This window comes from Pieris napi, chromosome 14 (genome assembly GCF_905475465.1).
Source record: "Pieris napi chromosome 14, ilPieNapi1.2, whole genome shotgun sequence".
Classification (NCBI taxonomy): domain Eukaryota; kingdom Metazoa; phylum Arthropoda; class Insecta; order Lepidoptera; family Pieridae; genus Pieris; species Pieris napi.
Window position 1 is genome coordinate 7,717,747 of NC_062247.1, and position 21,641 is coordinate 7,739,387.

Below are 21,641 nucleotides of genomic sequence, written 5' to 3' on the forward strand. Positions count from 1 at the left end.
CCATCCAACCTATATATGTGCGCGAATCTCAAGTTATATTCCGCGTAATGTATCGATTTTCATAGTTATATTAGTTGGGGATAAGGGTAGGTAGGTAAAAATCCAATAACTTTTCGTCATACGGGAAGTACTCTTTGCCCTGTCTCGTTTCTGAATCTTACACTTGTTTAGCCATGATATTTTATTAGATCGCGCCAACTGGAAATAAGCAAATAGGTATTTGCTATTAATGATATAAACTCTGTTGGGGGGAAAGTCGAATGGACACGGCACGAAGAGCAAATCGCGTTTCAATTTCACCGCGACACAATCGCCACGCTATTTTAGTATTTTTATTTTGATATAGTTCGCGTGTGGTCGAGTCTTTTGGCGGGAAAGTACCTAATTATAATAGTAGTTGGCGGACAGTAGACTGTGTAGCACTTTTTATGCGTGAAATATATGCTGTGCCAGCTAAATGGTAAGAATTTTGGCATATGTGTGTATATATGTTGGCAATGTACTTTCTATTGCAGTTTAATTTCAAATATTTTCTTTGTTTTGTGATGACTGCGAAACTTCTGTCTTCTATCTGACTTTAGTAGTTACCATTATTGAAACAAATATTAATGGATTTCCCAATAATTATTTTCAAATATAACTTCTCTGAAATACTTTAAGGGGCCACTTACATACGTCAAGGAACGTATTTAATAAAATGTGTTTTACTAATATGTCTATGTAAACCTACATTTTTAATTTTAAACGCCTGTTCAAGTATTTACGCAAGTTTTTGTTTTACACTTTGTTGAAAATAAACGTGCAGACACACGGACTCAATATCAAGCACTTTTCATCAAATTGTATTGGTTTAGTAATGTTTTATATATAGTGACAAGCTTGTAATGTCCTCTTAAATGTCTCCACTGAGGTAAATAACTCCCAACCGTTAGATTAGACCAATAGATTAATTCTTTAAGAATTGGCCAATAAATCGAATTCGTAAAAAAGTTTTTACTAATGTTATGTAGAGTATTAAAATTAATATATGCTATGGCACTTTACGTGTTTATGTGAAAATATATATTTTTTATTTAATTACACATAATCAAAAGTATTAGAAACTAAAGCTTGCTAAAAGTCAATTTATATTATTTAGGCCCCCATCGACTCGGTACTGTTCTTCTTTTCAAAATAGTATAAACCAACCCCAGTAGTTAATGCATATGGCGAAACAATAACTTTTGGAAGGGCACATAAGACAGATCAAGTAGGTGTTAACAAATTGTCGATAAAACATACGCAAAAATATGATGTCCCAAATTGGAGTTACGAGACTGCCAACAGAAAATTATCTGTGATCTATTTGAATTGCGTGAGTTACGGTAATGGGTTCGATAGGAGTCATTGATCGGTACACGCACATATCACGCGGTACTGCCTGAAAAACCTCACACAACTTTATGAAACAATCACGAAATTATGCAAGACATTGAAATATATATTGTACTTGAAAAAAATCATGTGGGGAAAGCGTGATTCTCATATATAAAGTGATCAAAGACGGATTAGCTAACGTTGTATCACATGTATCACCGATATCAACCGAACGATAATCATGTCTGGCGATAAGCATTACATTTTATAAATAGTTACATACGTATCTGTAGACATTGGTCTGATAGAATAATACTATCAACCGGATTCACAAATTTAGGGGAGGGCCTCTACAATCAGTCTAGAAAGCACAAGATAACCTTTCCTTTGAAATTCTTCTTCGCGTTTTATTTTTACCTACAGTTCGAACACCATTATATAAAATATTAAGAGAAATTTTCGATGTATATTTGTTCACTCAGGCAAGCAAGTATCCTAATGGCTCAATGGGTGAGTGGGGTGGTAATCACCCGCAGTCTCGGAGCTTGATTATTCGATTCCGTGTCTCGACGCTTTGTTTTTGTACTTTATATATTTATATATATATAAATAGATTTCCGGAAAGTAACGCCTGATTCACTTACCATACATAATTGATCAACAAATAAAATAAAAAATTCACAATAATTTGGGGCCTGGATGTCTCCACTCCTATGTTGCCTCCAGACGTCTAAGCCCGGCATTGTGAAGTAACAACGAACTATGAACGATTACAGTCCTAGGCGATATATCAACTGACCCTATTTAATCTAGTAAGCAACATATTAAACTTATCTCAAAAACTAAACAAAACAACTCTATACACTATGAAGTTTATGTTTAGCGCAATTGCTAATCTTCACATGCGGAAAAGGCATTCTACCAGTGGGTACTAACAGTTCAGGTTGTCAGTACCCTCTGCAGTTTATTAAAAACGCAATCCACAAAGTAATAGACTGTCTAGATGGAACTAGTTACATTTGGTACCACTCCGATCCTTCACGTATAATTTTTTCAATAAGCAGTGGTTAATATGTTATAGCATATTATTAAGTTCCAAGGGACTTCCAAAATCCGGAAATTCCTTTCCCAATTGTATCCATTTAAACATTTAAAACTATCACTGTCATTACTATATTGCGCCAAATTTACCTTTTTTTACAATCACATTATCTTTGCACAACTGAGTATACTGAACATCCCCCGAATAAAGAATTTCTTTCCTCCCCAAATCACTGGCAAAAACAACCATGACAAAGTATTTTGCTCATGATGAAATATTTAACGCTTGGAAACAACAGATAACAGTCAACCGGTTTAATCTAGGCTGGAGTCAAAGTTTGCTCCAACGACATAAACAATGTAGGTACTTGCACGTTTATGCTCTTGTTAAAAACACCAGGGAGAGACCAAGATTTGACTATAGGTGGCATATATAACACAAATACGTGAAATATCCGATAAAAACATACGATACTCATTGTATTTTGTGTCACCGGCTACAAAACTATTACTTTGGGGGCGTCCATAAAATACGTGAGGTGTTTAAGGGGGGGAGGGGGTCGAGTCAAATATAATTTAATCTTACGTTGGAGAGAGGGGGGGGGGGGGTCTAGGCAATATCACGCAATTTTTTTCTGATTGAAAAAAAATTTAGGAAAACGGTTGACCATAAAGGCCATCTCTGCAACTTCCCGCTAACTCCATACCTTAACTCTCAACATTTTACTTATTTTGTTTTTCAGCTCTTCAAGCTCAAAAGTCTAATAGAAGTTTGATAAAACACTACTTATTTATTTGTCATTTGAATTTTCAAACCCCAATAACTTTTAAATAAATGAACCGATTTTTACACGGTTGATGGCATTCGATGCAGTTTTCGAAACCACGAACGAAGAATTTCGAAGTAATTCCAAAAACTCTTTTTTTGAAATTTTTCGTTTTCGGTAACTCGAACGAATCAACCGATTTCGACGAAACTGGTGGCAATTGACGTGGTTTTACAAACTTAAAAACGGATTAGTTTTTGGAATCGATCGGTAAAACCGTTTCCTATTTCGATCCAATCGGTCACTCCGTTCAAAAGTTATAAGGGGTTTATATACATATTGTTAAATTTTTATTACTCTTATAATTAAACTCTCACCAATATAATCAATATTGTCTTAAGTAGTCGTAAATAACTCTAACTAAGCTCAGAAAATTAAAAAAACACCTCACGTAATTTATGGACGCCCCCTTTTCAACTTTCAGAACAATATATTTACCAGTTAACCAGATTCCTAGATAACATTGTGGTAGTGGTGGGCTGGGTAGAATGACTATTAAAAAATATTTTCCTGGATATAAAGAGAATTTTTCATTAGATACACAACAATTAAAAACTGGCCTGTGATAATTACGTCAATAGTTCGTCATAACAAGAGTTAAAGATAAGAGAACCGGCTGAAACCGGCGCACGCACCGGCCGCAGGGGGCCGCGACTATTCACACAATATCACGCACGTACACACGTACGCTACTCACACACGCACACTGATAACGAATAACTCGTTCAATCGAGAATATAATGAGCGCAACATTTATTGTGACGCAGGACACTTCATTGTTTATTCTAGACTTGTGTTGAAATTAAGTTCTAAAGTACCAGTTGTTGTCTACAATTTAACTTTGTCGTTTTAACCTTTCAAGGTACCCGTTAAAATGGATTTCTCTAATCTCTTTCTTCTTATACAATGTCATGAATCAGAAAGCCAAATATGCACGGATACAGTATATTCCAACTTGAAAGAATATTTTTTTGTGAGAAATTATTCGCAACAAATGACGAAGGTAGTCGTGAATTCTACGTAGAAGTGGGTTATTGCTATTTCTCATAAAACAATGCCTCCTATGATCAAAATTGCAATAGCAAAATTTGATATGCCAAACGCCCAATCCCCAATGAAGACTGAGGTCGCATAACATAAACACGGCGGTATCAGTCACCTATGAACTGAGGCCTATCATACTGGTATTAACTGGACACAGGCCGAAGCGAGCGGCTCCTGATAACATTACAACATCATTTACTTTATACCAAACTCTCAGTCGTGTACACACGTGCATAAATTCATTTTTAAATAAAATTTTCGAAGTAGGCTCAAATAGTTTTGTTGTGAGCGTTAACGGTAATCTAAGCGATATTCGCAGGGGATTCCTTATCAGCATTATATCTCTGGCAGACATTATAAATAGGCAACGTTGTAGATACACTTCATTTTACACAGCGATTGTGTAGTGACCACTGTTATTAAAATGTTGCTCTTTCCGACGTGGAGACCAGAATTGCATGAGGGTTGCAGAGTACCATGGATTCCAACTGAACGTTTCGCGCCATATGTCGCTCGATCTGTTACGGTGCCACCCCCACCACCACAGGTGCGTTATTAATACAATAACTAGACAGCAATAAATGTCTGAGATATTTAGGTATATAAAAAAATATAAGATATCTGCCATACTTAACCATCAACTCCAGTGTATACTTCTCTCTTCTTCCTGTGTATACTTATAGAATTTTAATCAAATTTTTTTATTTAGATTTCGGACAGTGACTCCTGTGGAAGTTTGTCACCAGAGAGACACAATGATTCGGGATCAGATGAATGCATATGCGAATGGAGAGGATGCGGCGTCAGATTCGATTCCGTTTCTCGTCTGTCGGCACACGTAGCTAGAGTCCATGCGCACGCGCACAGCGATGGATATTTCTACTGCTGTTGGAGGGGGTGCACAAGATCTCAACGAGGTTTTAATGCAAGGTATTTTTTTTTAATTCATCTTGTTTTTAAATAGACTTAGTAAAATAACCCCTCTAAAATTCTCTTGAAATAATTAAGAAAACTATTAGCACAATAATTATGAATTATAAAAAATCTAACCAGATTTTCTTTACAGATACAAAATGATAGTGCACATGAGAATTCACACTAACGAGCGTCCTCACACTTGCAATCAATGCCAGAAAAGCTTCTCAAGGGCCGAGAACCTCAAGATTCATCTACGTTCGCATTCAGGGGAAAAACCTTACGTCTGCCCATATGAGGTAAATATTATTTGAACCCATCTGTTTTGTTTATCTTCTCGCTATCAATTAAAGTAAATCCGTATCCAAATAGGTCTTGTTTTGTATTCTTGCATGTGATAATTTTTCTCCCAACTGTTAGTAAATCGAAAAATTACTCTTCATGATTTAATGTTACTATATGCGACGTTGATTATTTAGTAATTTATTAATTTTGTTTCCCAGGGCTGCGGCAAAGCGTATTCAAACTCTAGCGATCGTTTCAAACACACACGTACCCACAAAGTAGACAAGCCATACTGCTGCAAAGCACCAGGTTGCACCAAACGTTACACTGATCCGTCCAGCTTGCGCAAACACGTCAAGGCATACAAACACTTCACAGAGAAGGAGAATCCAAAATTAGCAACGCGAGCTGAAAGTATATCCCCAATGCGCGAAACTATAGAACCCGTGATCGACCATAGGGTATCACCATACGCATACCATATTTCAGAAACGTATCCTATGAACTACCACCCAACATATATCCGAACTGACCCATTGTATAAGGAGCCTCAAGAAACCTATCCAGTATATACCAGAATGTACGATCACGCGTTGAGTTACTCTACACAGGACTACCCTCTTTACAAGCCTCAATACTACGAAAGTAGAACAGACGTGACAAATTCATTTCCAGAAAATTCTGATGTTCCGTTGAATTTAATGTGTGCTAAACGTGTGCAATGCAGACCAATTGAAGTACTTAGGCATACGGAGTTACCCTTAGATTTAAGTACTAAAAGTTAGTTGTTATATTAATATAAATTATTTATGCTAACACTCGTTTTACTCACCTACTGATATGTCATTAATAAGGATTCCTGAATTGCTACAATTATTAGCACTAGCAAGAATGTAGTAATAATTTATAAGAAATTAAAAAAACTAGTTTTTGTAGTAAAATTTATTGAGAAATATAATTCACTGAATTATGTATGAAACATAACTACAGAATTACAATTGTAAAAATTTAATATAATGAAAATTGCATAGTTCTAGTTTCAAGAATGATAACAAAGTAAATATTTATAGAGACTCTTAGAGCTTATGTATGTTCCCGTATGTTATAAACGTTGCAAATACATACTCCACGTGTTCAACCTTCTTTATATTTGCAAGAAGATATTTTCACTGGCCTTATAATATGGATTTTTTTAACAAAACAAAAAGTATTAAAACATAAAATACACTCAATGGTTTCATTTATTGATGACTAATCAGACTTCCAGAACGTTTAGAACTTTAACATGCAAGAGTTAGCGCTAAATCTCTTACCCTTAGTACCCGATCATAGTCGGCTACATTTTGGGCAAGATTTGAGTGGACTTGGAATTGACGTCCTACGTGTACCAGCATATGTGTATGTCTCGTAATTGTGGGGCGCAGTGCTAGGCCCGGACAAGTTTGGCCATCCCCTCTGCGATAGTGTTGAGGGCTGCAAGATCTGTTTTAGCTGTATCCATCAAATGGGCCATACCACGTTGTTGGAAAGACAGGAATTGTTTCACGTCTTCTTGCGCACCTAAACATTTAAAAAAAAATTGTCGATATTTTCGGGAATAAATAATGTATAGGTGTGAATTCACAATTATTACAGAAGAATGATACAGTAACAAATACAGAATAAGAATCTTCAAATAATATTTTTTATTACCTGGGTCCAAATGATATCTCTCATAAGGTGCGCCCGCACTGGCGCTGCGCTGAAGTCGCACCGCACATAATAGCTCGTTCAATCGACCCTGCGAAAGAAATCATAGGCCACTGTTAAAATTCGTTAGTATACGGCCCTTATTTAGTGCAAGATATGAACTATATACGTCATATTCACGTGTTTTGATATAAATTTTCCTTTAATTAAAAAAAATTTAATCAATTTATATTTGAATATCGATAAGGTAACAAGAAATTAAAAATTACGTTGTGCATTGTGACGTAAATAACAGACGCTTACGTAACTGTTTTGTTATATTTGTCATAAAAAAAATACAATTAGAGACTACAAATCCTGACTAGGCATTTGTGACCGTGAAAGCAAACTTACATTTATTATACCATAGATAAAACATTATTTAAACAGATAATAAATATCGTTTTGATAATAAGTAACGAAACTAATTAAATTATAATTATCTAATGATTATCAACTATTAGTATACGCATTCTAAATTCAAACTACTAAGCGCATCAGCTACGAAACTGGAATCAATTGTATCAAATAGTGAGTAAGTCCATATTAATATTTATTGTTTTATTTATATAATTAATATACTAGTATCTAAGTTTTATTTTCATTGAGAGTATAGAATTTTTAAAATCTGTGCGATTTGAAGAAAAATATTTTACAAAAACTACAATAACATTATTTGCAAAGATGGTTTACACATGACTGAATTTACAAAAGTGGCATAAAAATTATTTTGTTTAATAAAAAAGTAAACTATACATTTTAAAATTATACCACGGCCTGTCCTGGCTTCGAAAGGCTAGGAATTTATTTTATTAAAGTTTGGTACATCATATATACTGCGTTTTCTACAGTATGTTACAAGCTATCTATTCAAAAAACATGACAATTATGGTGAACAAAATTTTTTAGAAAAAATTTAAAAAAAAATTACGCTTAGAAATTGTAGTTCTTAGTAGTAATATTTTTCTTAACAATGAGGATAAGAATCAGTCATGCACCTAACAAATAAATATATACATGGTGAAACTATGGTGAAATAATTTTTGAAATCGGTAATTTTAAGTTTATTGATTACAAGCCTACAAAAATGCAAATTTTCTACTAGAAGATTTCAGATCTGCAATAATTAATTCATAAAGCGTCTTCGCGAAATTGTATTTCACGCTAATGCAAGATGAGTATGAATTCAGAATTCAAACACCTATATTATGCTTTATCAATGCATTATCACGAGTTAATGATTTAAAAATGACAATCATCTGTTGCACCGGCTAAAACCAGTTCCTTAGATAACACCGATATAAAACCTAACACGCGATCATGTTATGACCCTAACATGTATATGGGACATAATCTCTCGAGTGTTCAAAATTTTCCAAGCTACGTACAATCTTTTCCTGATTTGGAAATATAATGGCATCTGAGATAATTTCAGTGTTTATTGCGTTATATTATTACTTTATTTCCAGCAACGTAGCATGTTTTACTATATACAGTGGTCCTATAATTAGTAACACTTCTTATGAATAAAGTATAACTTCAACGTACAATAATTAATAATCATGCTATAATATAGCCACTAAAATAAAATAAAAACCCATTAAATGCATATAATATAAAACATAACTTCTTACTTTTAATTACAAAATGAATTTTACTTAAATGTAGGAGTTTATTTTCTGTTACAGGCCGCTTGGACGCCTAATTAAAAACATTAAAAAAAGCATACATAGCTCGTACTTTGACGGCAATTTAAAATTTAATCTGATTTTTGTTTTGTTCAAAATGGGCATATTTAAAAGTTCTGACGCGTCAACTGGCAAATAATTGTTAATTTACATTTTTATCTATTTATCATTTGATCTAGATCACAAGTGGGCGTATAGAAGAATAGCTGAGCATTTAAGTTTTTATTAACAAATAAGACCACCAAGTCTTATATATTCTTTTTTATAACTTATTATTTAATAAAATCCAATCTAAAATATTTGGTTTCATTTACATCCAAAATTTTCGAATTCACTTACGAATTCTTATAACAACTGTGTAACGAATTATCGATTTTGGTAATTGAATGTCAGAACCCCGTGTAACTTCGCATATAATACTGGGACTAAAACTTAGCCACATACATATGCTTCATAATGCCAGACTAAGATTTTTAATTGTTAAAATACGATTATTACATAAATTAAAGTAAATTATGAATGACAATGTAATTTTGCAAAACCTCCGTAGATAAAACGCACGTACCACATACGATGTCTATGCAAACGTCTGGAGATAAGACCGATAACAACACGCGGCAAGTGAATGCCAAGCAGTGAGGTTTTAGGTAATTGATGACTGCTATTTTTTATCTTTTGTCATATCAAAGCGATAAAGTCCACGGATCACGGTTATAATACGGTACGAGTAAGACTGCAAAATGTTCTATTAAGAAATATTAAACTATTAAACTAAACCAACAATTTTCATAGTCTTTTGACTAAAAAATCTTATAAGCGTTTTCAATTAGAACAATATTTTTTACATAATTCAACTGACGGTTGAAACCAAGTATTTTTTTCCAAATTATGCTTATCGAAATTTACTAAAAATTATCTCCAGACAGGGAAAAGATAAACTTTTGTATATTACTGATACAGACCAACATTACATGCCATACTTTCTTTGTAGTATAAATTTCCCATATAGTTAAGAAAAAGTTATAATTTTACATACATCTATAGTTATTATTAGTGAATATTGTATGTCTAACCCCAGTACACATCCTTTATATTTATTATTATATGCACACGTATATTTTATTGACTAAAGAACGTAGTGACAAAGAAATATAATTGTTTACAGTACAGTAAAAATATGAATAGGAATATCGTAGTCCAAGAGATGACGTTTTTATTAACTTTCTTTGGTTAACAAGAATATTTAATAAATAGTTTTAATATAGACGAACATAAAATCATGAATTAGATTTCGTCGTTCTCTCTCGTTTAATACTAAAAAATGAATAAAACCAGCGCTACAGCCGTTTATCTTGTTCTCACATTTATGTATCTGTTTCGTGTTCATTTGTTTTTATTAAGGCAAGTAGGTGATCAGTCATGCCGGTTCCTTACGATGTTTTACTTTACCGTACGAGTGACTGTAAAAAGTAGCGAGCACTAGCCTAGACACTTAAGAGTGCGACTCCCATATTAGAAATCGTAGGTTCGAACCCCAGCTGTTCAACAATAAACTTGTTTCTATACTGAGCTCATACTTTTTTTATGATACTGTGACCTTTTTACAACAGCATAAACAAAATCCGATAATAGTGCCATTTTATGAAAACAGTGTAAATTACATTTAAGTTAATTAAGTGACGTTTTTACTACTTTATATGTGCGATCGTGTACCCCTATTTTTTATCAGGTAAATATGAATGGAATAAGAATGTTATTAGACATTTTTAACCACAACGGAGAAACTAAATAAAAATATTTCGTACAACTACGATTAATGCACAAAGTCAAACTCGTCAATCAATAGATTAAATAAAATATTAAAATATTATGTTTTGGTTTTAATTAATTAACTAAGTTAACTTTAATTAACTAGTATTTGAACGCAGAGTACAAAAATACAAATGCATTCTCTTTATAATATTAGTACAGAATAGTATTGATATACAAATTTTGACCTTGAATACCAATAATAATTATTATAATAAAACGAGATATAGGAACATATATCCCAGGCTCCAAATGTATTGAGAAGTGTATTTCACAAGCCTGAAAAAGAAATAATAATACAAATTGTATGGAGGCCTGCTTCAGTACTTACATTATAGAGGGGCGGAGCCGCCAGTTGCGTGGCTAATTCTTGTAATCTCGCTCGAGACGCTTCTTCCTCGGGACTTAAAGCTGCGCCGACACGTCCCAGGACTTCTTGACGTGCAATCACCTAGAAATTCATTTAAAATCTTTGCTATTGAAAATTAAATACAGTATATTTGAGTTATAAAATTTTACAATTAATTTATTTTCTCCTATTTGACCGTAAACTTGTTTTAGATCGGTAATTTTTTAGCTTTACATTACAATTATTTTAGCCCACAACTTTTAATTATGTGTGGTATTGACGTCAAGTTAATGGCGTGGCATAGTACACATCTCATAGATCTCGAATTTCCGGTAAAGCTTAAGTTTCCTAGAAAAGCGGTGCCGTTAACTAACGGCCGTCATTTAGCGGTTGTTAATAACGGCCGTCTTTACTTTTTAACATAATGCAAAAAAAATCATTTTCGCTCGTCCAAGTCATGTTTCCACTCATTGTATTAATTAAATATGGGCACCGCTACACGTGAAAAACGTTGAACTAATGTTTATCACCGCTATGATCACCGTTATCCAAATGACAGCACGGCTATTTGACATTACGGTGACACTCAACGTTCTCTAGGAAACCTACTCCGATGTTATTTATAGACAACGTATGGGGGACGTCACCCAACGCTACAATACGGTCGTTAGATAACGGCACCGCTTTTCTAGGAAACCTAAGCTTAACACTAACTTGTTGTAAAACGCTGAAGTATGTCTGTTTCAAGATAAAAAATAAACTTAAAGTATGTTCAAAGCGCTATTGGAAATTTCTGGTTTATTTTAGTGATCGTTGAAAGTTAGTGAATTCTGTTCTTCCTGAGAAAGATGGATTGGACTTTGCCTTAACGCTAAGTTTGACTTTCGTATGTCAAAAAGGTATTGGATTTGACATTCTCTCGAATCTTAGTGTGGCCATAGACGGACCGCATGTTGCAGTCCGACTGCTCTAAGCGGTCGCCGCACGGCGATCTGCAGTTTCCATACTAAATTCATATCCGCAATACACGGACCGCACGACTAGTTTCTGAGCGGTCGGAGCAGTCGCTCTGCGGTCGAGTTTCGCCGTGCGGTCGACTGCTTAGAGCTGCCGGACCCACCATACACGGACCGCTACAAGCGGTTGCTGCCGACCGCGCGCCTCTCCCTCAAATAAAATAAAACACTAACTAATTCATCAAATGAAACTACGGACATTCTAAAGTAGTTGAAAAACATTTTAGTGTCTTCTCTCAGCTGGGGGGGGATACAAAGTATGAAATATTCCATGCTGTTCTCTTGATTGTAGTATTGGACGCACCCACATACTACGGTGTCTTCTACGCCTACGCTTGCGTAATAATAGTACAAGAAGCAGTGTTTCTTCATCAAAACCCATCTTGTAAATGAACTCGTATCAGTATTATTTTGTGGTCGAACACAACTGCTCCAAGCAGTCGTAGTTGACTGCATTATGCGGTCGTGTTGTAGTCGTGTACGACTTCAACGCGACCGCTCTACAGCAGTCGGTCTTGACTGCAACATGCGCTCCGTCTATGGCCAGCGTTACTCTAAAGTTCTACTTAGCTTGAAATGTAAATATACCGGACATTTATTATATCAAACCCACCTGCAATAAAGTGTGTCTCAAGGAGTGAAATCGCGCTGTTAGCTGCGCAAGAGTCGCTGCGGATGCGGCACGACGCGTGCGCAACTCGCTCAATGTTTCAGACGCTTTACGAAGATAGCTCGCTTGCAGACCAGACTCTGATGTTTGGCATTGTGCACGGAATTTTATCTGTTAAGACATAAATAATACAACGACGGAATAGATAAACAAGGATGGGACAGTTTTATAAACATCTCAAATACAAACATTCACAATTAAGCAATCATACTTCACGCAAAAATTTTCACATATAATTTTTTTTTTAAATACAAGCAATTACCACCGAAAAACATATTTTAATACTTGAAACTAGTCTTTAATAAAAACAATCGATTAAATAAACAGCCAAAAACAAACCTACTAAATATATTACTATTGTTACTCAATAAAATGAAGTATAACGGAATTATATTAGTTCGCACAACCGCCACAGTTGATTTTCGGCACAAACTAATAACTATACAGATTATAAAATTAAAATAAATAATTACTCTTTGTAACTTATAATACATAGGAGCAAGACCGGTATGAAGGAAAAGTTTCTAAAATTAATTAAAACAATTTCGGAATTCAGTATATCAATATATAAATAACGCGTCACGTTGTATGTCCGCTATTTACTCCTAAACTACTGAACCGATTTCAATCAAATTTGCACACCGTGAGCAGTTTGATCTAACTTAGAAGATAGCTTACATATTATATAATTCTACGTGTGTATGTCACTGAACTCCTCTTAAATGGGTGGAGCCCTGGATGGTTTAGATTCACAAATCAGCCCGACAGATGGCGCTGCATTCGGTACTTTGTTTAATATCCTAATCGCTTGAAATATCATGCAGGACAACTTGTGTCGGGTCCGCTAGTAAATAATTAATTACCTCAGAAAATCCAATAATGGGCACAGGAATGTAGTTTTCTGGATCAGGGTTGTCAGCTTGAGCTTGTTTCCAAAGGCGCATATCCATACCTAGACATTTGTTTATTTTTTTTATTTACATTTCATAATTAACCATTTCTATTGTTATAATAATTATGTATGTCGCATTGTCCCGCATAGGCACTTGTTAAATAACGACCGAGCTCTTTGTAGAGATGGGTTGGGTTTTATAGTAATTGAACGCATTTTAATTCTGTGATACAGAAATTTATTATTACTAGTACTGATTGACACATTTTCTTTTAACACATGTTAACTTTGGAAAATTGTGAAAGAACTTCGTCGAAAAACAAAATTTTGATGAAAACTATTTCCCCAAAAACAAAACTACTTTATACTTAAAGCATATCAAAGGTATATATACAATTTTTTTTTAAATATGTAGTGATATCATAACACCTTTTATAAGTATTAGGTAAAATGACCACTGCATTAATTCAAAGTCTTTGCTGGGAATCGAACTATACTTTGTCAAAACAAAATTCTAAAAAACTAGTAGACTCGGCCAAGCGTTGCTGTGGCTAAGATTTTTGCTATATTACATAGTAGTAAACTATTCAAGAGAAACGGCAGGAGAACACCAATCCACCATGCTTTTTTGGTGGTTATGCCATTAAATTGTAGCTTATGTGAAACGTTGGTAATTATTTGGATAAGGATCAATACCTAGGTACGAATAAATAGCCTTTTCTAGCGGTGGTATTTTAATAAATTTTTTTTTATCAAAGGACGCTTATTGTGACGTAACTATAAAAGATAGAGACATTCTGTCGCGACATTTTTTATAGATAGTGTCCTAAAACATTGTAATATATCATTTTGTTCTATCATTAATAGTTTTCGCAGCGCACACGATTGAAGGAAGTTTTTTGTTTATTTTTTTACACCTTGGGTTAGATTATTCAAGTTTTAGTAAGCATCCCTAATTTTTTTGAAAATGAAACATAGCCTATGTCACTCGGGAATAGTGAAGCTGGCCAACGGTGAAAGCATTTTTGAAATCGGTCCAGTAGTTTCGGAGCCTATTCATTTCAAACAAACAAAAAATCAAACCTTTCCTCTTTATAATATTACTAGCCGTTTCGCGCCCGCTTTGCTGGACGAATTAAAATAAATTTTATGTTTAATTTTTTTTTTTTTCATATTTTTATTATTCTTCTTTTTAACTTCCCGCTAAGAAAATTTAAATATTTCGAAAATCGAGTTTTTAACAGATGTTGACGTTTTGCGGTTCTAGGAAGCCTCTTTTGTTTTTATTAGCGGGAAAAATTTTCATAAAAGTAAAACAGAATTAAAAAAATAAATAGCCATAAACCATCTAGGAAAAATTTCGCATCGAATGGTGGTAGTTTCATGTCGATACGATCAGTGGTTTAAGCGTGAAAGAGCCTCAAACGAACACCATTTTCTTTTTATATATATAGATAAGTATAAATAATCAAGCAATACCTGGCGGTGGAGCCTGTAAGTACTGATCTAACATCTGTGGCGTTGGTCTTGTAACTGGGGTTATGCTGGTGCATCCCGCACTAGTCAGCGTGTTCCGAGCCGCTCCATTGTTGAGGAACGAGCTCAATTCAGACGCGTTAATATGGCACCCACCCGCACCTTTATCCACTATGTATACCACCACCTGGAAATTATAATAATGCTAATTATTTTTTAAAACGTATGGCAACATCTTCTAGACAATTCTAATTCAATGAATGGTTAAAATGTAGAAATGAACTTGTCATGGACATTCTTACGTCTTAAAAAATACAACAATATTCTGCTTACGTTGAACTTTCGCTTGTTAAAATATTTTTTCTATATATACCGAGACAGAAAAATCATGAGTGTTTACTAATAGTTGTTTTCGTCGCTGTAGAATGATAACCTCGTATGTCCAGAGAACCAAACATTGCAACGATTTTTTTTTAATTTCTCCATGTTTGTTAAATATTATGTGTTTTTGTCCATAGTTTTAGATGGTAAAAAGGACTTATTTATTAATATCATTAATAAGTCCTTACTTCATGATTATACCAGTTAAACGACATGAGTCTAAGAATAAAAAATAAGTTTTTTTGGCATACGAGGTTATCATTCTACAGAGACGATATGTGTATAGTACTTAAATAAGAGTAACACTTTTATTTGTAAAAAATAAAAGCCTAACGGCACCGTTTTAACTAAAGTGTCTCTTCACTCTTAAATTTGTTGTTGTCTTTCATTTGATAGAAAGAGACAACAGTACTAAGAGTCAAATTTATTACATTTTTGACATACCTAAGTCACACTTTGCGCTAAGTTTTGACTAGATTGTTAAATAAATGCTACTTATATAGATTCTATTTCAATAAAAATATAATTAAAATTATTAAAATATTATCTATGCAAAAATAATTGAAAAATATGGCAATTTCAGTAATTAATTTCTCACCTGACATTTTTTATCTGACACGGCTTTGACAGTCTCGATATTGGCAACTAAATTCGGCTTATTGCCAAGAAGGCCAGCCAACGAAGTAATAAATCCCTGCTGATTGCTCCTGAAATTAGAAACTCATTTTGGAATACATAAAACAACTTGTATCAACAATATTGATATTATGTATTTTGTAATGTGATGAAAAACTGAACCCTGAAGCCTTTGCACGAAATTATGATAGTTTCGTTATGTATTCGAGTATATCTATACATATTAACTTTTCATACAATTTGCAAAATCAAAATATCATATACATAGTAGGTATATATACATATATAGTATATCAGTTGTGCTCAGTTACCGCACTAAAGGCCGATTTACATTATCTTAGTGTTTAGGAGAGTGCTTTAGGATAGTACTTTAGTTGAAACATGTAAACGCTACTTGCTTTAGTACGGTTCTACTTGACTTTCAAGTTGAATCAAAATAGAATCGCTTTTTATTTTTGTTTCAAGTGATACCCCTCCCACGCCCGCGCACCCCGGGGGGTGAGAGACACAACGAGATCTTCCCTCGTTGTGTGTAAACACGTAATTTAGTCAAATCTTTAGGAGAGTGCATAACTGCCGTGAAACGCGTGCGTGTTTTTTGATTTTTATAGATGGCTAAATGGTCGGACGATACAACTATCAAACTTGTGTCTGAATATGTTGTTCACGAATGTTTGTGGAACGTTAAAAACAATTTATACAAAAACAAACCGGCTAGACATTCGGCATACACTGCTTTAAAAGAAGCTATTTTGTTTATTATTTATATTTTGTTTATTATTTATATTTAGTTTATTTATTTCGAATAAAATCTCGTCTTCTATTTGTTCCATAACTACAGTTAGTATTTTGCGTAGAATAGAGCGTATTTGCCGACGTCGTTGCGCGTTCATTGTCGCGCTGTAATGATACTCTACTGAAAGAAATGTAAACGTTCACTCGCAACGCACTAAAGAACTTGCCTTTCAAGGTGTACAAAGCACTCTCCTAAACACTAAGATAATGTAAATCGGCCTTAAGATGCACGTTACATTTAGTAGGTAATTTTTGTTCACTTACTAACAAAACAAAGGGTACAGAACTTATTTTACTTAGAACGGACGAATATGGCAATCATCTAACATGTATACTATACATATCCCGGCCTCCCTTTTGACCTAAATATCTAAATAATTTTTCCCACGCAGCGATTATATAACTTTTCTATTACAATTTTTATTTTTAGTTTTTTTTTTATATTTATTTTCAACTTTTCTATCAAAATTGTCCAATTATATTAATCCTTAGAGGTAAAATGCGGAAATGTTGGAGAGACTGGGGCTGCGTGTGCCAAATAACCACACTCGGCGTGGTAAGCGGTCGCAATTGCTGGCAGTGCCTCGGGCGCGTACGAACTTACTCAGAGAAGCACCATTTACGCGTATTTTGCGCACCCTAAACACTATCGCTTGTGAGACGGATATATTTAGTTGCACACTGCCTGAATTCACAAGAATTGCATTATTTATAATTAGTTACAAAATGGTTAAGGTTTTAAGTTTTTACTTGTTGTTTTTAGTTTAGTTTTCTATTGTATTAGTATTTAGTTACTGTAAAAATAGGAAATAAGGAAAATAAATAACTCTTAATACTTAGGCCTCCACTTGTCTATTAAGAAATCATTACCAAACAATACAGAAATGTGTCTGTCTCACTAAGCAATATTATTCGTTATTTGCATGACGGCCATCATAGCGGTCATAAACAGTAGTTCAACGCTTTTCGCGTGAAGCGGTGCGCATATTTAATTAAAACAATGACTTGGACGAGCGAAAATGATGAAAAATTTATTGATTTTGCTAAAGATCATGAAGCTTTGTACAATATCAAATCCAAAGAGTACAGACAAGCTCACATGAAGCAAAATTTGTGAAGCAACTCTCCTCCAAACGCTTTTTTTCGTCTTCTGATGACGACTCTTCATCAAAAATACTAATAATGTTATGTCCAAATCGTCCATTTTTTACCAGTGCACGACCTAACGCTCGAGTGAGTACTGAGTGACTACGATTGAATACGGTTGCACTACTTTCTAGGAAACCACAGCTTGGCCACAGTAAAGACGGCCGTTATTAACAACCGTAAAATGATGGCCGTTAGTTAACGGCACTGCTTTTCTAGGAAACCGTAGCTTTACATGTACATACTTTATTTCCTGTTCTGGTTTGTTAAACATCATAGCGACATGGCCATCTTTGTCCTCTTTACCGCCAAGCCTTGAATAACCCACAGCCTTGAACCGGCATAATGGATTTTGTTCATTTAACTCGAGTGGTTGTGCATTTCTATTATAATAAGCTTGACCTGAAAATAAAAGAAGAAATGTAGTATTCATTTAAATATGCTGAATAAATCCATAGTAAGGGAAAAGCATGGTACCAGTTATATAATTAATATCACAATTATGAAACTTTTGTACACAAGTATACTATATTCTTTAATCAATTTGGGTTGTAAGTTTTTTTTAATCCTTTATTGAGTTTTACATCTGTTCAGTAAAATTAAGTTTTATTTATAAGGATAAAAATTTAGAAACCTCCATGAACTTATCTTTTAAATTAAAGAATACATAAAAAACATTAATACAACCTAAAAAAAAATTAATTTTCGTAATTGTAAATACATAAAAGTTTTTGGACCTATATTATTAGGAAAATAAATATATGAGGCAGGTATTGCTGCTTTAATATAACAAAAATATATATATGCACCCTTATTCATAAAAAACTTATCCTGTCCCTTTTCATCATAGCATAAACACAATTTGACAGCAAGAGACTGATTTATTAATTTTTAACTAGGGAGATATTAATTAAATAGGAAAAAAGGCTCCGGAATTATTTTAAGCTAGGATCAAGAAGTATTAAAAGAATATTTACCAGTGCCCCATTGAGCCTGCAATAAATTCCATTTTGCTAAAACTTGGTCCCTTTCATCTCCAAACACATTGCAGTTGAACACAGCAGCTACAAGTGCTTCATGGGCATTTGTTGGTCCTTGGGGCTGCTGTTGCTAAAATTTAATTTAACCACTATAAATAAACTATTCTCCATACCACCCAGACCCATTAGTATGGGTCTAATTCCTGGGAATCAAAAAAATGCTTTAGGAAAACCTTCAAATAAACAGATCATGGAGAATTATTATGCTTTTAGGTTTTTAATTAATACCATCCTTTAACATGGTCAGTGTTTAACCATGCGCTATAATGTATACCTTAAGGTCCTGAACTATAAAGTGATGAGAAAAACTTATCTAATGTCTTAAAGCTGATGTCGAAACTATGCAATCTTTAATTTAAAATGTAGGAATTCTCTGAGAGATAAATTCAAGGAATTTAATATATTTACCTATCCCTCGCAATATATTTATGAAAATAAAAAAAATAGTGATAAGTTTACTAGAATAGAACATACACAAAATGTTAATACTAGGAACAAACGCAGGCTGCAAATTCCCCGTACTAGACAATCTAAAGTTAGTAATTCTTTTTTGGGAAAAGGCTCCCAGAGGCTCTTTAATCTCCTAGCTTTTAATAAATTTAAGAAATGTATTAAACAAAAGCTGTGTAAAAAGGCTTACTATAAAGTTAACGATTATCTAGTAGATAAAAGGGCCTGGGACTGGTGTTAGACAGGCTACTTCTTATTAAATTACGATATATGTTTAAAAATAAGTGTTGTTTGATGATTTGCTATTTCAAAAAATATATACACATATAGAATACACCCTCTGTCTTCTTTGCTGATGAATAGGGTTCCCTCCCTATTCAAATTTAATGACGTAGAATAAGTGATACCTGTATCTTATATTCCATAATAAACATAGGGTATTTGATTTTTTTATTTTTATGAAAAATTTTAAAAAATTAAAATTATGCCCATCTTCCAACTGTGCAATATATGTAACTTACAACATTGGGTGGCTTAAAAGTCCACAGCCACCATTAACTTTTATGTAGTGCTTTATGTCAATCTGTTAAATTTTATAAGTCTGTTTTTTAATAAAAAATTTGGATATTTTAGTTGCTTATGTAATATGCTGATTTAGTTATATGTTCCACCATTCTCTAACATATAGAGTAATATTATATAAACCTGTTGCTGTGGTTGTTGCTGTTGCCCAAATGCTGAAGTGGTTCCGAGTCCAGTGCCAAATCCAGAAAATCCTGTTGTTGTTGGTTTACCAAATGTTGATCCAAAGGTAGATCCTGTGCCAAATGTGTTGGTTCCAAATGATGGTGCTGTACTACCAAAATTTGACGTACCAGTGCCAAATCCAGTATTTGCTCCAAAAGTTCCTGTACCAAATCCTAGAATGTATGTTTATTTAATGAGTTGTCAATTCATTCAAGTATACTATTCCAAAATATCAGTTAAAACAAAATAAGAGCAATGGCTTAGCAATATAAATCTTAAACCTGACGAATTCAGGATACAAAGAGAACATTCAAATATCAGCAGTGAACCAATTTATTTTCCTTTTCATATGGGAAATAAACACATTGCTAACACCGTTAGAGAACCGGTGTTGTCTTACAAGAAGAATGTTACCAAAATTTATGAAAGATAGCCTACTTATCTATAAAATAATTAAAGAAACAGTTGCAATACGTAGACACAAGCCATATAGGGGGATTATTGTGTGAGTGTACAAAATATTCATATATAGACCTGTATTTGGTTTAGCAGCTGTATTTCCAAAAGTGGTACCCCCAAACAGGGATGGGGCTGTAGACGCTGGAGTGCTTCCTAGGCCACCAAAGGGTGTTGCTATAAAACAACTATTATTTAAAGAAAATAGGTAATAAGGTGATAGGGTGAATTTTTAATATTGATAAGACTATGAAATAAAAATGTAAGTACAGTGTGTACCTGAGGCAGTTGAAGTTGAACCAAAGCTACCAAAACCTGATGAAGTGGTACTAGTTCCAAATCCACTAAATCCTGCTTGACTTGTTGTAGCAGTGTTAGTACTCCCAAATGAAAATGATGCTAGAATGTAGATATAATTCTTTATAACACAGAAATTGTTGAAGTTAAATGTATTAAATTCGGCTTACGTTTTGAACTTGACCCAAACGGAGTAGCTTGAGAAGCAGTAGATCCAAATGAGAAGGACATTTTAAGATTTAACTTTTGAGATTTTTAATTCATGTGTTTTATTTATTTGCACACTTCTGAAATGCAAGGGAAATATTTTATTTCGCTATTCAACACTTTTTTATTACAAATTACAGTGGTGATTGATAGTAGTTTAAACTTAAAATGTGTTTTTACCATTAAAAAAATACTTCGCGCGCTCTACAGATTATCTGAAATAGACAATGGTTATGGACAGAGCATCTTTTTAAAAATGAAATAGTTATTGTAGTTGTGCGAAGAAGATGAGGTAGGACCGTAGGGGCAGATTTATTTATTAAATTGATCAATTTCTAGCATATAATATGAATAGGCACAGTTAAATAAATTGTTATATTATATATTAAA

At 33.7% G+C, this 21,641-nt stretch overlaps 2 protein-coding genes across 5 annotated transcripts; one reads left to right on the plus strand and one right to left on the minus strand.

The window, feature by feature from the left end:
* Positions 1-339: 339 nt before the first annotated feature.
* Positions 340-6,284, plus strand: LOC125055761 (zinc finger protein GLIS2 homolog). Of its 2 annotated transcripts, none has more exons than XM_047658332.1 (4): positions 340-460; positions 4,978-5,198; positions 5,335-5,482; positions 5,687-6,284. In XM_047658332.1, the coding sequence occupies exons 1-4, from the start codon at positions 458-460 to the stop codon at positions 6,251-6,253; spliced, it is 939 nt and encodes a 312-aa protein (XP_047514288.1). In that variant the 5' UTR covers positions 340-457; the 3' UTR covers positions 6,254-6,284. The 2 variants fall into 2 exon arrangements, with proteins under 2 accessions (XP_047514288.1, XP_047514287.1); XM_047658331.1 differs by lacking the exon at positions 340-460 and adding an exon at positions 4,299-4,815.
* A 108-nt stretch (positions 6,285-6,392) lies between these two features.
* On the minus strand, positions 6,393-21,548 carry LOC125055760 (probable nucleoporin Nup54). 3 transcript variants are annotated; one of them, XM_047658328.1, is made up of 14 exons: positions 21,432-21,548; positions 21,215-21,331; positions 21,027-21,146; positions 20,826-20,924; positions 20,250-20,464; positions 19,032-19,164; positions 18,300-18,456; positions 16,076-16,184; positions 15,100-15,283; positions 13,592-13,680; positions 12,672-12,839; positions 11,025-11,144; positions 7,161-7,248; positions 6,393-7,028 (listed from the first exon to the last, which is right to left on the minus strand). In XM_047658328.1, exons 2-14 carry the CDS (start codon positions 21,273-21,275, stop codon positions 6,895-6,897), a joined length of 1,677 nt encoding a protein of 558 aa, XP_047514284.1. In that variant the 5' UTR covers positions 21,276-21,331; positions 21,432-21,548; the 3' UTR covers positions 6,393-6,894. The 3 variants fall into 3 exon arrangements, with proteins under 3 accessions (XP_047514284.1, XP_047514286.1, XP_047514283.1); XM_047658330.1 differs by lacking the exon at positions 21,432-21,548 and having other exon boundaries at positions 20,250-20,452; positions 21,215-21,416; XM_047658327.1 differs by lacking the exon at positions 21,432-21,548 and having other exon boundaries at positions 21,215-21,415.
* Between the last annotated feature and the right edge of the window lie 93 nt (positions 21,549-21,641).